The 21291-nt window shown below is 38.7% G+C and overlaps 1 protein-coding gene across 2 annotated transcripts in view; it reads left to right on the plus strand.

Moving 5' to 3' along the window:
• The window catches only part of MXRA5 (matrix remodeling associated 5), an 86173-nt gene extending 69839 nt beyond the window's left edge, over positions 1 to 16334 (plus strand). For both annotated transcript variants that reach the window (XM_040338164.1, XM_040338165.1), the window contains 2 exons: positions 7670 to 8570; positions 13390 to 16334. In XM_040338164.1, coding sequence (XP_040194098.1) covers positions 7670 to 8570; positions 13390 to 15295 — 2807 coding nt within the window. In that variant the 3' untranslated portion in view covers positions 15296 to 16334. The remainder of the gene's footprint in view (positions 1 to 7669; positions 8571 to 13389) is intronic.
• The last annotated feature ends 4957 nt before the right edge of the window (positions 16335 to 21291 follow it).

A 21291-nucleotide genomic window follows, 5' to 3' on the forward strand; every position in this document is an offset into this window, starting at 1 on the left:
AACTTTTCTGCCTCATCCTGCCTCCTACGCATTCTTTTTGGCCAGTTAGACAGTCAGTCGTAATGATAGGCCAAAAAGTAAGGGAATAGACAAGCTTCAACACTACCAGGAAATGTCAAAGTGTTCCGATTCAGGACAACCTGATGTTCTGGCATAATAGTAAAGGTTGTTGCAGGTATGTGCAGACACCTCTAAGCCAGTATTTCCAGTAAGACTTTATTCACTTTTTTTTTTTTTTAGCTTAAAAAAAGAGTTCCATTAGAACTTGAGGTCAACAGCTCAGCACTGGTACTATTTAGTGCTGAGAATAATTATACGTCCTGCAGCTGCAATGATGCTTTTTAGAGTGAAGAACAATACCTTAAAGAAAAACTTCAAACAACAACAAATGTTCAGTTTTCCTTTGGGTCCCCCTACCTTCTGCATTCATTGTCTATTAAGCAAGTTAGAGACAGAGAGGGTGACATAGGATTCTGAATTCCTGTACCAGGAAAAAAAACTACCTGATTGTGCAGTGTGAAAGAATTGTCTATAACACAATACTTCAAAATGTATAGTAAGTTATAATAAGCAAATAAATTCTTATCAATTACTACAGCAGCTCTAGTTGTCACTATACACTGTGACCCCTCTTTCCTATGACCATGCATAAAAGGAAATGTTCCCAAGATATAGGAGTGTAAGCAAGAGTCCAGTGAAAAAAGTGCTTTTTAAGGAATGGTGATCTCTCTGCTGCAGGTGACATCAAACGTGCACACTCCACCCTTCAGACTTCTCTCGTGTCAATCTCGCCTCAAGGGTATCTACTCACCAGATGGTAGAGTTCAACAAGCTCTGAACCTCTGCTCTGTCCAAATTCCTCCAACTCCAAAAACAGCAGTTGATCAGCACGCTATGCTCCTAATATCCACTAAATGTAAGGGCACAAAAAGACTAGATCTGGTGTAATACCGCTTTAAGTCTTTATTCCACAAGCTGTATCAATCAGCGTATTGATATAGTTAACGCATATATTAAAAGGTTGTTTAACCTGCCTGGCGGTATTCCCGAGCGTGACTCGGGGTGGGTTTTTCATGCTGCGATCGGTAACCCCGAGTCACGCTCGGGCTAGCTATGCAGAGCCTGCAGCGTGCGCTGGCTTACCTTGTCCTGGATCCAGCGATGTCACCGCGCTGTGTGAGCGAGCGGGACCTCGCTCGATTCACACAGCGTCCTCCTGTGCCGCCGATCTCCGTTCCCTGCAACGTTACGACGCACGGGAGCGGAGAACGGCGCCAAATTCAAAAACGTAAACAAACACTATACATACAGTATACTGTAATCTTATAGATTACAGTACTGTATGCAAAAAATACACACACCCCTTGTCCCTAGTGGTCTGCCCAGTGTCCTACATGTCATTTTATATAATAAAAACCTTTCTTTCTCCCTGCAAACTGTAGATTGTCCATAGCAACTAAAAGTGTCCCTTTATGTCAAAAATGGTTTTAGATCAGCTAAAAAACAGCGATAATAAATTATAATCACTTGCAGGATTGTGCGATAGCGATTTGTGGGGAAATTCGCCATAAAAAAAAAATAATGACAGCGACAATTTTGCAACTGAGAAAATTTCAGTGATTTTGATTTGATTACATTATTGAATAATTTTTATAAGAATTATATTATTATTTGTTATAATTATTTATAATTATTTATTATAATTTATAATTTAGTTTTTTAAAAAAATTCATACCCGGGATGCCTATTAGATTCTTGTTTGGTCAGATTTAAGTGAGTTATTCCTAAGAATTACAGGCCTACAGTATAAAACACCAAATTTCCTTGCAAATAATTGTACCGCTTTTGGTACGTAATTCCAGACAGAATCATACCGCCAGGGAGGTTAAAACAACCAGCAAACACCGGGCTGATTCCTGGCTCACAGTGGAATATCTTTGCATGTGTCAGTCCCGTCCACTGTGGATAGACACTGGTCTGTTACCACACACTGGAGCGCAGCTGGAATGCAGCGCACAGTGTAATGCTTCCTGTGTGTCGTGAGGTCACGCCCTTACATTTCGTCCTTCTGACTTCCTCTGAGGGCGTGGCCTCTCGACGCAACATCACAGTTTAAATACTGATCTATCTGTATACAGGGCGCGCTCAGCATTAACCCCTCTTATCCCTGCAAAAACTCCCGGATAGATCGAGCAGGTGCATTAGGGAATTCGTTCATTGGGGTCAAGCTATAATTAACACACCCTATACCACAACGATCATATAACATCGATTAGAGCTATTATACATGGTGATATTTCTCTCTATCACATCAGGTAATATTAATTGTTCGCAAGTAATATGTATATACTGTATATATAAATCAATCAAAAATTCATATGACAATATATTTAAGATTAAGATAAAAATATATAAATATAAATATATACCCAATAATTGTTCTAATTAAACAGGATTTTCAAAGATCTGATAGTGATCAAGCAGAATAAATATATATCTCTAAACCTCAATATTCACAAAATTGTATTGACACTGCAACACCTCTGTTCCAGTATTATTCACATAAATGTACAATGAGTTCCAATATTCCAAAAAGGTTAATCTAATAGGATTACACGATTAATCTGAATATATCAAATAATCAATATAAAAGAAAGTATATATTTTCTAAAAGAAGGGGAAGGATCGGAAGCATCTTTAGGAGTTTTTTTTTAGATTTTCTCAATAAAAACCCAAACAACATCAAACTCACAAGTCATTATAGTCAAGACAAAATTGACTTTCTCGATTTGAGTATTTACAAGAATAGGGATGTTTTAGAAACAAAAGTATTTTTTAAACCAACAGATCGGAACAGTTTTTGACCAATCCAAAGTGGTCACCATCCAGCCTGGCTAAAAAATATTCCTAAAGGCCAACTTGTGCGGGTGAAGAGAAACTGCTCTACACTAGAGGATTATGAGTCCCAATCTGAGATTCAGAGAAAAGGAATATGATGCCCAACAATTGGATGTAATATCTGAAGAGATAAAATTAATCCCACGAGTAGAGGTCTTAATTAGAAAAATTATTGGGTATATATTTATATATTTTATATTTTTATCTTAATCTTAAATATATTGTCATATGAATTTTTGATTGATTTATATATATATATATATATATATATATATATTACTTGTGCGAACAATTAATATTACCTGATGTGATAGAGAGAAAAATCACCATGTATAATAGCTCTAATCGATGTTATATGATCGCTGTGGTATAGGGTGTGTTAATTATAGCTTGACCCCGTTCCATCCCAAAGAAGTCATGAAACTGTTCACAGACTTCTATAACAATCTTCTTTCATCACTACAATCACTGCCTAAACAGTCCTCGCTAGACTGGTTTAATGCCCCTTGTACAGATATAGAAGTTAACAGAATCATTGGAACGTTAAAGACATCCACAGCCCCAGGCCCTGATGGCTATTCCACATCCTATTATAAAAATAAATTGCCTCTACTATTACGCCAAACCTTACTAAATTATATAATAATACCTTACAGGGTGGCCAATTCCCTCCCAAGATGCTTTTGGCTAACATGTCGCTGCTTCCCAAACCAAATAAAGATCACTCCACCCCCCAAAACTACCGCCCAATATCAGTTATTGACAATGACTTAAAAATATTTGGACGTATCTTGGCAGACAGATTATCTGCGGTTATTTCCCCTTTAGTGGACCCTGATCAAATGGGCTTCATTCCTAACAGACAAATAACAGACAACATACGACTGACCGCAAATATCATTCAGGATTCCAACATACACTCCAAATCCACGCTTTTGCTCAGTTTGGATATACACAAAGCTTTTGACAGTGTAAGCTGGTCATACCTTGATACTTTACTCCCCAAATATGGTATCATGAATGAATTCCTTCATGGCTTTAAGGCTCTCTATCACAACCCTTAAACACGCATCAAACTTCCAGGCAATAACTCTGACTTCTTCCCCCTGACGAAAGGCACTAGACAGGGTTGCCTCCTTTCCCCTTTACTCTTTGCCCTCGCAATTGAGCCCCTTGCCTGTGCTATTAGAAATAATACAGACATCAAAGGATATTTTAAAGGATCCAAAGAATACAAAATGAGTCTCTTAACCCCTTCCCCGCCCCCTAGTGTTAACCCCTTCACTGCCAGTGGCATTTTTATAGTAATCCAATGCATTTTTATAGCACTGATCGCTATAAAAATGCCAGTGGTCCCAAAAATGTATCAAAAGTGTCCGAAGTGTCCGCCATAATGTCGCAGTACCGAAAAAAAATCGCTGATCGCCGCCATTACTAGTAAAAAAATATATTAATAAAAATGCCATAAAAATACCCCCTGTTTTGTAAACGCTATAACTTTTGCGCAAACCAATCAATAAATGCTTATTGCGATTTTTTTTTACGAAAAATATGTAGAAGAATACGAATCGTCCTAAACTGAGGAAAAAAAATGTTTTTTTATATATTTTTGGGGGATATTTATTACAGCAAAAAGTAAAAAATATAATTTTTTTTCAAATTTGTCGCTCTATTTTTGTTTATAGCGCAAAAAATAAAAACCGCAGAGGTAATCAAATACCACCAAAAGAAAGCTCAATTTGTGGGAAAAGAAGGCGCCAATTTTGTTTGGGAGCCATGTCGCACGACCGCGCAATTGTCAGTTAAAGCGGCGCAGTCCCGAATCGCAAAAAGTAGCCTGGTCTTTGGGCAGCAATATGGTCCGGGGCTGAAGTGGTTAAGGATAAATTCCCATTTAATTGGCATGTCGATTCGCTCAGAAACTTAGGTATCCAGATTACACCCCTGTATAACACATTATACCAAGCAAACTACCCTCCCTTATTTAACAATATTAAAAATGTACTTAAACTTTGGTCATCATACCAGATTTCATTCTCGGGCAGAATAGTGGCTGTAAAGATGATGATACTACCCAAGCTTTTGTTCTTTTCAAGAGCCCTTCCTCTTGTTTTGCCTAAAAAAACACTAGACTCATTACAAAGAGAGACTAAAAGATTCATTTGGCAGAACAGGAAACCTAGATTTAGTTATTCTCTCATTTAAAAGGTGGCCTTGGCATCCCAAACCTACTGTATGGCTTTATTACTTATCGGACAGATTTACCCAACTGGCCCAGTGTTAGACCCCTTCACTCGAAATCCCTTGGCTCCGGTTCAAGGAAGAATCTATCCTACCTTACAATCTCTCCTCTGGTCCAAAACCATCCCTCCACAAAAAATAAGACCCTTAAACAATATTGTCACTCACTCCCTCCAACTATGGAACAGACAGGCCCCAAAATTTAAGCTATCTTCTAACACTCCTCCCTGGCATCTTTTCTAGGCGACCCGCATTTTTCCCCCCTAGATAGTGCTCAAAATCAATACTTACCAACGGATTGGAAATCGCGTAACCTGACACATTTAAAATCCCTCACTCACATCAACTCATTTCTCACTTTCTCCAGTCTGCAAACAAAATATAATCTTTCTCCTAATGAATTAGAAAACTATACAAAAATTAGACAATTCTATCAGAAATACTACTCACTTACACTTCACCCCCCCCCCCCTATATACAATTTTAACAAATTTGTATCTCCACCCCTCGAGATAGGGGTTTGATCTCCAGTATATATAAAAGCTTGAATGAAACTAACATGCCTGAGAAATCGCATCCCATGTTACAATGGGAATCAGATCTAAATACTTCATTTACTCTTGAGCAATGAGATGCCATTTTCATAAATCTCCATAGATGTACCAAAACAACATCTATCAGAGAATCAGCTATCAAATTGCTCTATAGATGGTATCTTACACCAGCTAAACTTAATACATTTTATCCCTCACTGTCTCCACTCTGCTTCAGGGCATGTCCCACCCAGGGTACGCTATTACATATTTTTTGGGACTGTCCCCATCTAAAGGACACTTGGCACAAGGCCAGCATCATTATTGACAAAATCTCTGGTCGAAGGATCCCACTTACACCCCAAATCTGCCTTTTATTCTCCCCTATTCAAGATATTCCAACATTTAGCACAAGGCTTATTCACACATTTCTCACCTCCATTCATTGGGCCATAGCCTTTAATTGGCGCTCCACTTCGGCACCCTGGCCACAGATTCTCAACCGCATGACAAACATCAAATTTTCCGAGAGAATTCACCATACGTTATATGATTCTATGCCCCGGTATAAAAAAAATGGTCTCTCTGGGATACCACCTTTCTGGTTCAAGATTAACTTTTACTAACCATACCCTTTTCTTCCTGTACAATGTTCACCATCAATGACACTTGTATACATTCCTGCACAATCATTGTTTTTTTTTTGTACCTTGACCTTTTCTACAATAAAATCGTTTGTAAACAAAAAATAAATAATTATAGCTTGACCCCAATGAACGAATTCCCTAATGCACCTGCCCGATCTATCCGGGAGTTTGTGCAGGGATAAGAGGGGTTAATGCTGAGCGCGCCCTGTATACAGATAGATCACTATTTAAACTGTGATGTTGCGTCGAGAGGCCACGCCCTCAGAGGAAGTCAGAAGGACGAAACGTAAGGGCGTGACCTCATGACACACAGGAAGCATTACACTGTGCGCTGCATTCCAGCTGCGCTCCAGTGTGTGGTAACAGAGCCGTGTCTATCCACGGTGGACGGGACTGACACATGCAAAGATATTCCACTGTGAGCCAGGAATCAGCCCGGTGTTTGCTGGTTGTTTAAACAACCTTTTAATATATGCTGTTAACTATATCAATACGCTGATTGATACAGCTTGTGGAATAAAGACTTAAAGCGGTATTACACCATATCTAGTCTTTTTGTGCCCTTACATTTGGTGGATATTAGGAGCATAGCGCGCTGATCAACTGCTGTTTTTGAATTTGGACGGAGCAGAGGTTCAGAGCTTGTTGAGCTCTACCATCTTGTGAGTAGATACCCTTGAGGGGAGATTGACACGAGAGAAGTCTGAAGGGTGGAGTGTGCACGTTTGATGTCACCTGCAGCAGAGAGCTCACCATTCCTTTAAGAGCAGTTTTTTCACTGGACTCTTGCTTACACTCCTATATCTTGAGAACATTTCCTTTTATGCATGGTCATAGGAAAGAGGGGTCACAGTCTATAGTGACAACTAGCGCTGCTGTAGTAATTGATAAGAATTTGTTTGCTTATTATAACTTACTATAAATTTTGATGTTTTTGTGTTTTAAGCGGCTGCTGACAAATTTAATTGAATGATAAATGGTAACATTTAATCATTATTGCTCTGTTATAAATACCTTTTAGCCCATAGCGCCGAGATGGTGGAATTAGGCCTTGATCTTCACTATTTGTTTATAACACAAGACTGGCTGCACAAAGTTATGTCTCCCTTGAACAAGTAAAACCATGAAGATATACAGTATGTATTTAAACCATGTATTGAACTATTTGCCAGAAGTTATGCTTTATGCTCCATATGGATGCTTTATTTTCCAGGAGCATTGTGAGGAGCTTGATAAAATATAACATTTCTTGCATCCATAAATTATACTGCTTCAAGCTCATATTCAAAACTGTTACTATTTACTATTTTAGTCTTGTACATTTTTTTTTTCTTCTTTTGATTTAAATAGGTGCAGTTATGACTTCAAGCACCAGAATACAAAGATTTGAAGTCTTGGATAATGGAACTTTGCATATCCAGAATCTTCAGCTGCAGGACCGTGGACAGTATATGTGTACTGCACAGAACAAGCATGGCATTGACAAGATGACTGTTACTTTAGCTGTCATTGCCAATCAACCTAAAATGTTATCCTCTCGATACAGGGATATTTTAATTTATCTTGGAGATACGATCATATTGGACTGTAATGCCACTGGAATACCAACTCCTCACATTTCTTGGATATTGCCTGATCGGAGAATAGTACGAACAGTTTCTACAACAGAGTCTCATATTATGCTTTTACCTAATGGAAGTTTGTCTATTAAAGAGGTTACTTTCCCAGACCGAGGAAGCTACAAATGTGTTGCAAGCAATGTGGCTGGAGCCGACAGTTTGACTGTTAAACTTCAAGTATCACCTTTGCCCCCAATAATTCAACAGGAAAAGGTGGAAAATATTTCTCTGCCTCAGAGTCACAGCATATTTATCCATTGCTCAGCGAAAGGTGCTCCTCCACCCACTATTCGATGGGTGCTTTCAGATGGAACCCAGGTTAGACCATCCCAGTTTGCAAATGGAAATGTATTTGTTTTTCCCAATGGAACACTCTACATAAGAAACAGCTCACCAAGAGACATTGGGAAATATGAGTGCATAGCTGCAAATGTTGTGGGTGCAGGCAGGAGAATAGTACATTTAGATGTAAAGAAATATCCATTAAATGCTAAAATTACGGCAAGCTCTCCCCAGAAAACGGATGTGTCTTATGGTGGAACCCTACGCTTAGAGTGCAGTGCAGCAGGAGATCCTTGGCCAAGAATAATGTGGAGACTTCCATCTAAACGTCTGGTTGATTCTTTTTTCAGGTGAGTTGATAATCAATAACGTATATTTTATGTTAGTCCGAAACCCTAGTATATATATGAGTGAAAAAATAACACTAGGGGGTTGATTTACTAAAGGCAAATCCACTTTGCACTACAAGTGCACTTGTAAGTGCAGTCGCTGTAGATCTGGGGGGAATATCTGAAATGAGGGGAAGCTCTGTTTTCTATCATCTAATCATGTACAAACAAAAAATCCGTTTTTTATTTTCCTTGTATGCCCCCCTCAGATCTACAGTGACTGCACTTCCAAGTGCACTTGCAGTGCGCTTGTAGTACAACGTGGATTTGCCTTTGATAAATAAACCCTTAAGTGTCTTGACTTTAATTCCTTATTTGAAGCATTTTTCCTGACTATGAACAATATTATATTCCCATGCAACGTGCCTTTGAGCTTTCTGCCAAATTTGACTTCTTCAGAAAGAGTCAAATCCCTAATACAGCACAAAGTTTCTTACCATGTCATAGCCTTCTCATCCTCCAACTCCTGCACCCCTCTCCTTACAAACTCTACATAATCTTTTTTTTTAAGTTGGTGGGGGAGGATCGAAGGGGTTTAATATACAGTAGAGTGTGAAACTGAAACTCAGAGTTTGCACATCTCTATGTACAGTGGTTGGGCACTTTAGCAAGGTACAGAATCGACTGCTGCTGTATAATAGGATACAGAATTTTGCTCCAAGGGTCACTGAACAAGATGAGAAAGTTGTTTTAACATGGTAAAACCAGTGTGATTTAACCATAATCAGTATGTTAAAACAGATTCTTATCATAACCAGCATTTGTTCTGGGAACAAAATTTAAAACTCATCGTGTGTGGATGATTATTTTATTTTTTTAAAGTAGGAAGGAGATAAAGGCATTAAAAAAAATAAGGATTCTCTTATGTAAAACATTTAAGTTCTGCTGTTACTTTAATAGCTGTGTATTTTATTCTGTGTATCAGGATCCATGATACAGAGCAGCATCTGAAAAGGTTGACAGCAGAGCTCTGCTAAATACATTGGGACATTGCCAGGTGATACACCGGCAGTAGATGTTTCCTCTATCTCAGCACTGTACCTGAGGTGGGTGCCCCTATGCTCCTTGCCTTGGCTCAGCCCTGTCTTTAGAGCTCTCAAGAGATGTTAATCCTCATCGAGCCTTGACATAGGTGTCCTAGTGCATTCTGTCATGAATTTAATAACCTCAATAGACATGTGCATTCGTTTTCGTCCGAATGCATTTTCGTCCGAACTTCAGGTATTTTCGTTATCATTTTAACAAACGATAACGAAAGCACAGAAAACAAAAACCGAAAGATCCGACATAAACAAATGCTTTATTTTCGTTTTTGTTGCGGTCGAATGTGCCTAACCTTAACTCTATTAGTCCAATATTATTCTACATAAAGAGAAAAGATTCGACATTGAGAGAAAAGATTCGACATTATAGAGACATGAAGAAGATTTGACATAGAGAGAAAAGATTCGACATAGAGAGACATGAAGATTCGACGAAGTAGCTAAAAACATACGATCGCAGCAAGCGGACATTTATGGTGAAATGCTCGGCCCATAGGCTATAGAAGAATTCTAATGTTGGTTGACTAGTAATAATAATTAATAAATATAATTATTAGTAGTCATACAACATTAGAATTCTTCTATAGCTTGTAGGCGGAACATTCGACCGGAAATGTATGATTGCGGCATCGTACAGTTTCGTTGCTCCGTCAAATCTTTTTTTTTTTTTTTTTTAATTCTGTCAAATCTTCTTTTTTTTCTTTTTTTTTTAAAGATTCCGTCAAATCTTTTTTTTTTTTTTTTAAAGATTCAGTCGAATCTTCTTAGAGCGTTCGACAGACACCATAAGACTCCAATGACAGATTCAACCTTAATTCATTTGGATTTTTTTAACGAATGGAAAAACAAAATTAATAAAAATGAATTTTCGGGAGTAACTAAATAAATTTATTTTTCGGACGAAAACAAAATTCCGAAAACGAAATATTTCAGTGTGCACATGTCTAAACCTCAACGGATCAAGCCCTAAAGAAGGGAAAGGCCCTTTTCCCCCTCAAAATATGTTGGCTGTATTTAATGCTCTTAACAATTAAATGGTTCAAAAACTCCCTCAAGTGAGATGAACTGTTGTACCAGGTGCTCCCCCATACACATCCAAGGATTTACTGTCTGGTGAGCCCTTCATTTGTTGCCACCAAAAATTGGTAGATCCATTGGAACCAACTTTCACTTCTTTTTGTCCAATGCTATCACACATACAGTATATCAGTCTTTCATTGTAGTAGAATCCAACACAAGGCAAAGCAGTGGACCACAATGCATACACCATGCACTATGATGTGCAGTGTTGTTAATAAATATTAATACATGTTGTGATGTGTTGGCAAGACTTTTAAAATAAATGGGCTACTTTAATGCAACACCTGTTAACTTGTGCCATAACACGTGTGATAACTCACTTAGCACTTAAAGCAGAACTCCAGTAAAAAAAAATTCCCCTTGCAGTGGGTCTGCACCCGCACTGCAAGGATTAACTGCTGTTTTTTTTTATAGAGAAGAGATATACTTACCTAATCCTCCTATCCTCCCAGTACAAGAACTGTCCCTGCGGTCTAGCGGTCTTGTGCAATGGACAGCAATATAAACTAGACGTAGGGCCTTTGAGAATGACACAAATAATAATTTTCACAAAGTCTGTTGCCTGAGTTTTTATGAACGTGATTTGCATATACTCCAGAATGGTATGAAGAGTGATCAGATGAATTGCAATCAATTGCAAAGTCGGTCCCTCTTTGCCATTATAATAAACTTAATTAAGAAAAAAACTTTTCCACTGCATTTGTGAAGAAGACTTTAGGGCACCCAAGAAAGTCCAGCAAGCGCCAGGACCGTCTCCTACAGTTGATTCAGCTGCGGGATCAGGGCACCACCAGTGCAGAACTTGCTCAAGAATGGCAGCAGAGAGGTGTGAGTACATCTGCATGCACAGCTCACTCACAATTTTGCCTAAGAACACAGCCAAGAGTAAAACATGGTAAAAAAACATCCTCCGGGAGCAACTTCTCCCAACCATCCAAGAACAGTTTGGTGTGGAACAATGCTTTTTCCAGCATGATGAAGTACATTGTCATAAGGGAAAAGTGATAACTAAGTGGCTTTGGGAACAAAACATCGACATTTTGGGTTCATGGCCAGAAAACTCCCCAGACCATAATCCCATTGAAAACTTGTGGTCAATAGTCCAGAGGCAGGTAAACAAGAAAAATACCAATTCTGACAAACTCCAACCATTGATTATGTAAGAATGGGCTGCACTTAGAATTTGGTTGACAGAATGCCAGGGCAAAATGCAGAGGTCTTGAAAAAGAAGTGTCAACACTTCAAATATTAACTCTGCAAACTCTGTAAACCTTTTCCAACCACTTTATGCTACAGGTAAGCCTATAATAAGGCTTACCTGTAGCTACCCAGGATATCTCCTAAACCTGAATGGTTTAGGAGATATCCCCTGTCCCCTGCATGTGCTGATGTCATCGGCACATGTGGACTATAGCTAACTGAAGCAATGGCACATATTTGTCAGTGCTTTTGTCAGTGTGCAGTTACCGGCGGCTCCTGCGCGCATGCCCGCGATACCCGGACGTAACCCTGGGGAGAGATGTTGCCAGCCGGAGGGGGGAATAAGGACCGCTGCGGGGGGCTTCGATCTAAGGTAAGTAATTCATAATAAGCTAGTATGCTATGCATACTAGCTCATTATGCCTTTGTCTTGCAGGGTTTGTTTTATAGGGTTTAAAACCACTTTCAGTATACCATAGTAACACCTGAAAAAAAGATCTGAAAACACTGAAGCAGCAAACTTTGTGAAAATGTATATTTGTATCATTCTCAAAACTTTTGTCCATGGCAGCACTAAGAGAAATGTTTATACAAAGTAAATCTCTTAGGTTTATAAAACATTTACTATAAAGAAATAAGAGAAATAGGAATCAGTAAGGCCCTGTACACACGGGCAAGAATCTCGTCAGGAAAAACCTGTCGTTTTCCCTGATGAGATTCTTGGCAAGAATCTCTTGCCACCCGAGTGTACACACTGACCTTTCAAAAGAACCACGGTTCTCTTGAAAGGCAAGAACACGGTTCTCTTGAAAGGCAAGAACGCGGTGACGTCATCGCGTGCGACGAGCATGCGCTCATCACATTCGATGCCAACGCCGCCATCTTGCTTCCCCCTATCTATGTCGTGGAAGCTACCGCGCATGCGTCAAAGTCATTTTGAGCATGCACGGGTTTCCACGGCGACAGGTAAGTATACACACTCTCGGGTTTCTCATCAGGAAACAGGACGACAAGAATCTCGACAAGAAAAAAGAGAGCAGGTTCTCTTTTTTTCTCGTCGAGATTCTGGACAGATTTCAAGACGAGAAACCTGAAAGCCTCGTACACACCAACAGTTTTCTCGGCAAGAAGCAGTTTTCTTGCTGGTTTTTGCAGAGAAAACCGGTCGTGTGTACAAGGCTTCAGACATATAGATATAACATATACAGTATAGATAGACAAAATACATAAAAATTATGAGCAAATCCATTTAAGGGGTAAACAACAGTTGCAGAAAAAGCAGAAAATAAAATGCTCATACATAGGTAGGTATGCCAAGTCCGTTATCCGCTAATTTATGTTGACCAGATTTTATAAACTGAATATTTTCACATTACTGCTGTAACTCTGCTTTTTATTGCTTGCCACCTTTTCATGGATCAGCATAATCATTTTGTTTGTTGTTATTTTTTTTGTAGTTTTGACTCCAGAATCAAAACTTTTGCAAATGGAACTCTCATCATCTACTCTGTTACTGAAAAAGATGCTGGAGATTATTTGTGCATGGCAAGGAACAAGCTTGGAGATGACTATATGGTGCTTAAAGTAAATGTCATGATGAAGCCTGCCAAGATCCAGTTTAAAAATGACATTGACCACAAAGTCACATATGGAGGTGATCTAAAGGTTGACTGTGTAGCTACAGGAGTTCCAAATCCTGAAATTTCATGGAGTCTCCCAGATGGAAGTATGATTAATAATGTTATGCTATCCGATGACAGTGGGACAAGAACAAAAAGATATGTTGTATTTAATAATGGGACCTTATACTTCAATGAAGTTGGAATGAAAGAGGAAGGTGACTATACGTGTTATGCTGTGAACCAAGTTGGTCAAGATGAGATGCGGGTGAGCGTTAAAATATTGGCTGAAAAACCATCAATCAAGAACAAGACTTATTCTATTATTAACGTGCCTTATGGTGATGTTATCACGGTTTCATGTGAAGCCAAAGGAGAGCCTGTCCCAAAAATAACATGGCTCTCCCCATCCAGTAAGCCTATACCTGCATCATCAGACAAGTATCTTATTTACCAAGATGGTACTCTTTTAATACAAAAAGCTCAACGATCTGATAGTGGAAACTATACATGTTTAGCACAAAATGATGGTGGAGAGGACAAGAAAGTGGTTCAAATTCAGGTAAATGTCCTCCCTCCCAAAATTAACGGCTATTCTGACAAAATATTGACAGTTAAAGAATCTGCAATGAAAGATACACGCTTGCTGATTGACTGCAAAGCTGAAGGAATTCCGACACCCCGTGTCATGTGGTCTTTTCCGGAAGGAGTAATCCTTCCTGCTCCTTACTATGGAAATAGAATTACAGTCCATCGAAATGGAACCCTTGACATTAAAGTTCTTAGGAAAACAGATTCAGTACAGTTGGTGTGTATTGCAAGGAATGAAGGAGGGGAGGCAAAATTAGTTGCTCAGTTGACTGTCAATGAACCAGCGGTAAAACCTCAATTTACCACTGAAAATGAAATTGTTGTTGTGTCTGAGGGTCATGTTGCTAAGCTTAATTGCTCTGCTGTCGGGATACCAGAGCCTCATCTTAAATGGATTTTGCCTAATGGTACTGAGATCAACAGTGGTAGTCACCTCAACAGACTGTTTCACAAGCAAGATGGTACATTACACATTGGCTCTGTAGCACTTGCTGATGGAGGGACCTACCGCTGCAGAGCTCTTAACATAGCTGGATCTGCAGACAGACTGGTCATTTTGCAGATTGGACAAAAGCCACAAATGAGTAGCAACTATAATAACCTAGTAAGCATAATCAATGGAGAGACTTTACAACTTCACTGCACTACGCAGGGAGAACCAAGACCTCATATTTCTTGGACACTTCCAAATGGAATTGTTATTGATGGGCCTCAGGTTAAAGGCCGCATATCTCTTTTGCAAAATGGAACCCTTATAATAAAAGACACTACCGTCTATGACAGGGGAAGTTACCAGTGCAAAGCAACTACACATTATGGTTCATCCACAATGAATGTTCCTGTCATTGTTATAGCATATCCTCCTCGTATAACGACCAGTCCTGCACCGGTTATCTATGCAAGACCAGGAAGCTCCATTCAGCTAAACTGCATGTCAATTGGCATACCAAAAGCTGAGATAATGTGGGAGCTTCCGGATAAATCTCAGTTAACTGCGGTAGCTCAGTCTCGTCTTTATGGAAACAAATTTCTTCATCCTCAGGGGACTTTAGTTATTCAACATTCTTCAAAGAGAGATGCAGGTTATTATAAATGCACTGCAAAAAATATACTAGGCAGTGACACAAAGTCCACCTACATACATGTATATTAAAATACATAAAATCAACTGTACAGGTAAAATGCCCGTGACTGCCATGCAAGTGCAAAGTATACTGTATCATTGTTTGCAATAGACAACTTCTAATTAATCATATCTGATGTCATATTAAACTCTACATTCAATAAATCATACTATCTTTTCAAACAAGACGTATAAACTAACCAAAGCAAAGATGTAAATGTATGATAGAATTAATGGTTATAGTTTTAATACAACATTTTTTTTCCTCTTCTAGCATTTCATGAGTGCTGATTTTCTGTTCACAGCTCTGAGATCAGATCTTGTTAATGTGCGTGGATTGGTCTTCATCAAATTAAATTTCAAACCTACTGTATATGCCATTGTAATAGCATTTGAATAAACATGTGTCCTACTTTGGGGCTTTATCCCAACGTAAAACAAACTGAAAAGTGGGTGCACAATCCTTGGTTCAAACAGCGTTCATTAACAAAAATGAATTGAAAATACTTGCTAGCTATCATCATTTGCTTGCATTGTATCTACTGTATAGGGGATGAAATATCTCCTTTATAAAGCATTTCTTTACCAAAAGTTTTTTTCTACTTTTAAAGATTACCTCCACGTTAAAAGACGAAAAGAGGATTTGTGGAGGGGTATTGTAGCGTTTAACACCTAATTTGTGAATACCCAATTTGCTGCCTGTAACTCAAAATGCCATCTGCTTCTGGGACTTTTGACTGGACCCCCTACCTACCAAGGTATTGGAAAGGTTGTAGGGATGTCCTATTGGAAGATGTGAATTCAAACAGTTTTTATGACACACAAACAGCAGATTTGGGATCAGAAGCAAAGGGGTGGGTGTATTTTACATATTGGGCTCAACCCCCCATACACAAATAATCTCTTGATTATTTCTATTTTAAACTAGAGCTGCCTTGTATGCCTTGTACACATGGTCGGACTTTTGACCATGTAAAAGTCCGCTATGAGTCAGTCGGAAGTCCGACGGAAAGATAGAGAACATGTTCTCTATCTAAGGTTCGTCGGACTTCCGACAAAAAAGTCAGATGGAGGCTACACACGGCTGGTCTTTCCGAGAAAAAAAAGCCTGTCTGACTTTTTTTTCTGGGTAAGTCCAGCCGTGTGTACGAGGCATTAAGGACCATTTTGATTAAAAGAAGATACTTGGTAATGCAGTAGCATGTTTCTCAAAAAGAAATATAACAGATGAGTTTTGTTATTTTTGCATTCACAAGAGCATATTGGAAAGGCTGGATCAAGTTGAATGAAGACAAAAGGTTTTTGCAATAATTTATTTTTTCTTGGCCTTAACATCTATCTTATCTACACTACCTAATGAGATCTGTCTTCAGAGTGACAAGCAGAACTTAGCACCAACAAAGAGGAAAGAAAATTTCCATTGTGTACACTTTCTCAGTGTGACGTTTGTCTTAACATTAATATTTTGGAATGATACAGTATCACATTGACTTAATCTGCACCTTACTACCAAAGAAGTATTAATATTATTCACATGTTACAGTGATATGTGCTCTACTCTTTGAAATTGTTCTGATACCACTATTCTAGAAAGGAAAAATTATCTCCAAAATACAAGGTGCTTCTTCTGAACAGCACAGTATGCTATACTAGAAGAATTCTATGGTATGGACAATTTAATATTGTTACGGTTGTAAACCTATGTTTTCATACAGAAGCAGTTTGCATTTTTGCTATAGTTTTTCTTCTACTGAGTCTTATAAGTGCATCCGTGTGCTGGATAACTAATGTTAAATCTTGTAGAAAGCTAGCCCAGACAGTTCAATTATGGGCTTTCATGAACTTGTTAATATGCAACAAAAAACAATTTTCACCTTTCATGCTTTTGCATATGTTCTACTATTAATAATGTAACCATGAGACACAAATAAGTACAATACATGTCTCATTTTTTATAAATTATTGGTCTTTAAAAGACTTTGCTGCAGAACTGTGTTTATATTATTATTATTATTATTATGATCCTTGTACTGTACATTTTATAATAAATATTTTTTCCAAACAATTTGATGTATGTTAATGCTGCACAATTTTGTGGAACTTTGAATTTGTTTTGCACTCACTTTTAAAGTGCATGTGAAGCCAAAATACGCTTTTTTTTTTTTTTTTGCTGTGTTGTTTGCGTTCCAAAGGGAAGATTTCTTTTCACTTCCTGTACCATAGATACAAAGCAGTAGGAGATCTCTTCAAAGTAATGGAAAAAACACTCTTAGATACCTATCACTAGAACTTGATTTACCATTGGAAGGTTTTCCTTCTATACAACTCAGAAGTATTGTCTGTCCAGCGCATTTTATCAGTGGACCGCTCCTGACAATGCCCACTGATGAAATGCATTGAAGAAGAGGAGGCATCATGATGTAATTTTGCACAGTGGAGAGCTTGCACACACACGAGAAGGGTGAGCTGGAGGTGTGTAGCTTCACAGGTAATAAAGTGGTAATAATCTCCAAACTAAAAGTGTAATGTACAGTATTGGAGAATACCAATCATTACATGTGGTGGCTGCATTCATTATCGTTTGTTGGACTTTTTTATTGTGCATTTATTATTTTTTTACTCTGCAGCCTGTAAGGCATTGCCCCTGCAATCAGTAGATCATGGGTACAATGCCAGGATCCTGCAGACTCCTAGTATACTGTCTGCCCGTACCTCTAATATGGGCAGGCAGTTACTGAATAGCAGGGAGAATCAATGGACTATGAGAGCTCTCACAAGCACCCTTGCCGTTCGTTGAGAACTACAAGCCACCGGCCGCTAAGGCTGACAGTACTTGTAGTTCATTCATTCACGGAACTCCCACACGGCCCCCTAATTTTAATTCTGACAGTGGGTTCCTAGGGAAGTCCCCCAGCCTGCTGTCACAGTGAGGAGGGGTGGGAGTGGGAGGAGAGGAGCTGGAACAACCTAAATACGGGTGGAACTTGTAACATGTTCCAAAGTTGAACTGTGGCAAGACACAGGAGGAAGAGGACTTGCAACTTTTTATTTTGCAGACTGCAGTGTTGATGCGTAGCACAGATGGACAGAAGGCACCCTAACTGTGCAAGTCTTACTGCTGGCCACTGACTGGAAAGATAGGGTGGGGCTGAATAGTTGGCATATTGATTGATAGGGTGAGGCAACAAAATAGAGATGGGAGGAACGTCAGGTACATATAAGAGGCCAGTGCTGCGGAGGCCATAACAAACTCAGATAAGAATCAGGAATATACAGTATAGCATGCATACACAAACACACTTGTGAACTGCTGGCAGCTGTAGCAACCTTGAGAAGGTGAGGATCCCACAGTTTCTCACCGATCATTCTACTGTCTCTGCAGAAACACAAACTATCACTGTACTCCTTTGGTACATCTGCATGTTGGCCAAGTACAAAAGACTTATTGCATGGATACCTAAGAAGTATTATTCATGTCGTAATGATCAGTCTATTGGTTTGTAAGAGCAACCTACAGGCTTTTATTAGCTGTTTTTAGGTTACGGAAAGCCTGAGAGGATGCTACCATCATTGTGACTCAATAGCAAAACACTGAAAAATAAAAATATTTTCCAGCACTAAGTTCAGCCAGTCCACATAAAACACCTTGTTAAACTGTTTTAACATTTAGGTTAAAAAAAAGGGTTTGTTGCATACATTTGAAAATACATGTAAATCCACACCACAATGTGAGGATACGTCTACAAACTGTGGTCCTTAACTCTATAAAGCATAAGAGATGTTTTTTGGGGATTTGGTTCAGACATAGGATTTGATTCAGATTATCAGTTTCATTGAGTGAGGCCTCGTACACACGACCAAGGAACTCGTCGTAAATTAAACATTGTTTTCCTCGACGAGTTCCTTGTCAGGCTTGTGGCGAAACTTGACAAGCTTTCTTTGCGTACACACGGTCAAGACCAAATCTCCTCGTTCTCAAACGCAGTGACGTACAACACATACGATGGCAGGGGAAGTTCGATTCCACTGGCACAACCCTTGGGGCTGCTTTTGCTAATCTCATGTTACTGCGTGTTAAGTAAAAGTTTGGTAAGAGACGATTTGCACTTTTCAGTTTGTTACAGCGTGACAAATGTGTTATCTCCATTACAAACGCTACTTTTACCGAAGGTGCGCTCCCATCTCATACTTTATTCTGAGCATGCGCGGGTTTCTAAGCATACACACAAACGTGTTTCCGACGAGGAACACGACAAGGAAATTGAGACTCCCATCGAGGAAAAAGAGAACTTGTTCTCTTTTTTTCTCGTCGAGTTCCTCGACAGTTTTCTCGATGAAAAACATACACACGACCGTTTTCCTCGGCAAAAATGCTCTGCCACCAAGTTTCTTGATGGATTCTGTCGAGGAAAACGGTCGTGTGTACGAGGCCCTAGTCTTGGCTTCTAGTGTCATTCTGTACTTCTAAGAAGGATGAACTGCCTCTGGGTAAGTCTGCTCTAAGTTTATGATTTTGAAATGTTTTTATTCATATTTATATATATATCCCAACCTGTAGGCTTACATACATTTGAATTAGAGACCACACTTTACTGGGATCTTTTAAGTGCTCATATTGTCTAGGGTACCAATAAAAAGCACATGATGCTTTTCTTGGAAACACTGATACTTTGAAGGCTTCCATATGCTACACAAAACTATATATAATGATAATGCTGAACACAGTCCTGAGTTTCCAAATGTATTGATATTCAGGCAAACCATCGCAACTGTTTTTTTTTTTTAAACAAACTTTATTGAAATGTCAAAAAGTGTTTGCATCGTTGTCCAAGGCGGTGAATGGTGTACTTTTTTCAGCATACACCATTGCAATGTGGTGGAGTAAACTGGCCTGGTAGGAAACCAATAATTTTGCCTTGTCTTTCAATGAGACTTCACTAGAATAGCTTCTCGGCACAGTCCTACTGAACCTAGTGTGAATGGGTTCTAAAAAGCTTTTTTTTTTAAACCTGATCACTTGGTCCTGTAGGCTTCCTTCTCTCTGTTCTCATTGCCGCTCCATCAATTGTGGGGTTTTCTAATGGTCTTATGCACACTGTAGGTCCAGCAGGCCTGCACTGTAAGTGAGGACACTGAGGACCCACCCACAACCAGGTGCACTGGGGGAAAGAGTGGAACACTGGCTGCTGGGAAATCTAAGAAATAATGAAAGAAAAATATGCTTTTTAATGGTACCATAGACAAAAATTTGCATCAAACACTTAGATAACCTCTACTGTAAGAGTAGTTTTGACATTTCCCTTGAGTACAGCTAAATGCTAAAACTGTTTATCAAAGTATTTTGTGCTGACTAGCTGGACTGATTGCTGGGGGAATTTTTAAACCGATTATTGTCACGCAATGGAATTGCTCAGCACATAGCAACCAATGACTATGTTAGTTTTATCAAACACCTTCAATTATGATATGCTTCAGAAATATGTACACATCTACAGTACTTACAAATGTTATAAATGGATTCTTCACATAAGAAAGTTTTAGAAATATAGGTTCTTTAATTAATTACATGCAAAGCATATTTTCCATGATTCTCCCCTATTTCTGTGCACCTTAATCTCAGCAGTATGTTGTAAGTTGGGGATACATCTTTTCTTAATTTATTGTATGCTCTTTTATGAAAAGACCATTTATTATATTCTACCTTTTGAAAATCCTGAAATATGAGCTGCCATAATAAAGTTCACAACGGTTTATGAGTAATTTATCAAAAACATTTTTTTCATTATAATTTTGAAAGGATCATACAAAAAAAAAAACGTACAAAACACGTATTTGAAGAGAGCTGTATTTAATTTAACAAAGAATCCACTATAGTAGATTAAAGTGGTTGTAAACTCTCATATATACCCAATGAACAGCCTCAGATGATTCACAGAGATTAAACAAATCCTCCTACAGGTTATTCCTGCAGCCCTCGCCTCCCTACACCCCTTCAAAAGTGCTGAAAAGTAAAAAAAAATCTTTCT

Source organism: Rana temporaria, chromosome 2 (genome assembly GCF_905171775.1).
Source record: "Rana temporaria chromosome 2, aRanTem1.1, whole genome shotgun sequence".
NCBI classification, from domain to species: domain Eukaryota; kingdom Metazoa; phylum Chordata; class Amphibia; order Anura; family Ranidae; genus Rana; species Rana temporaria.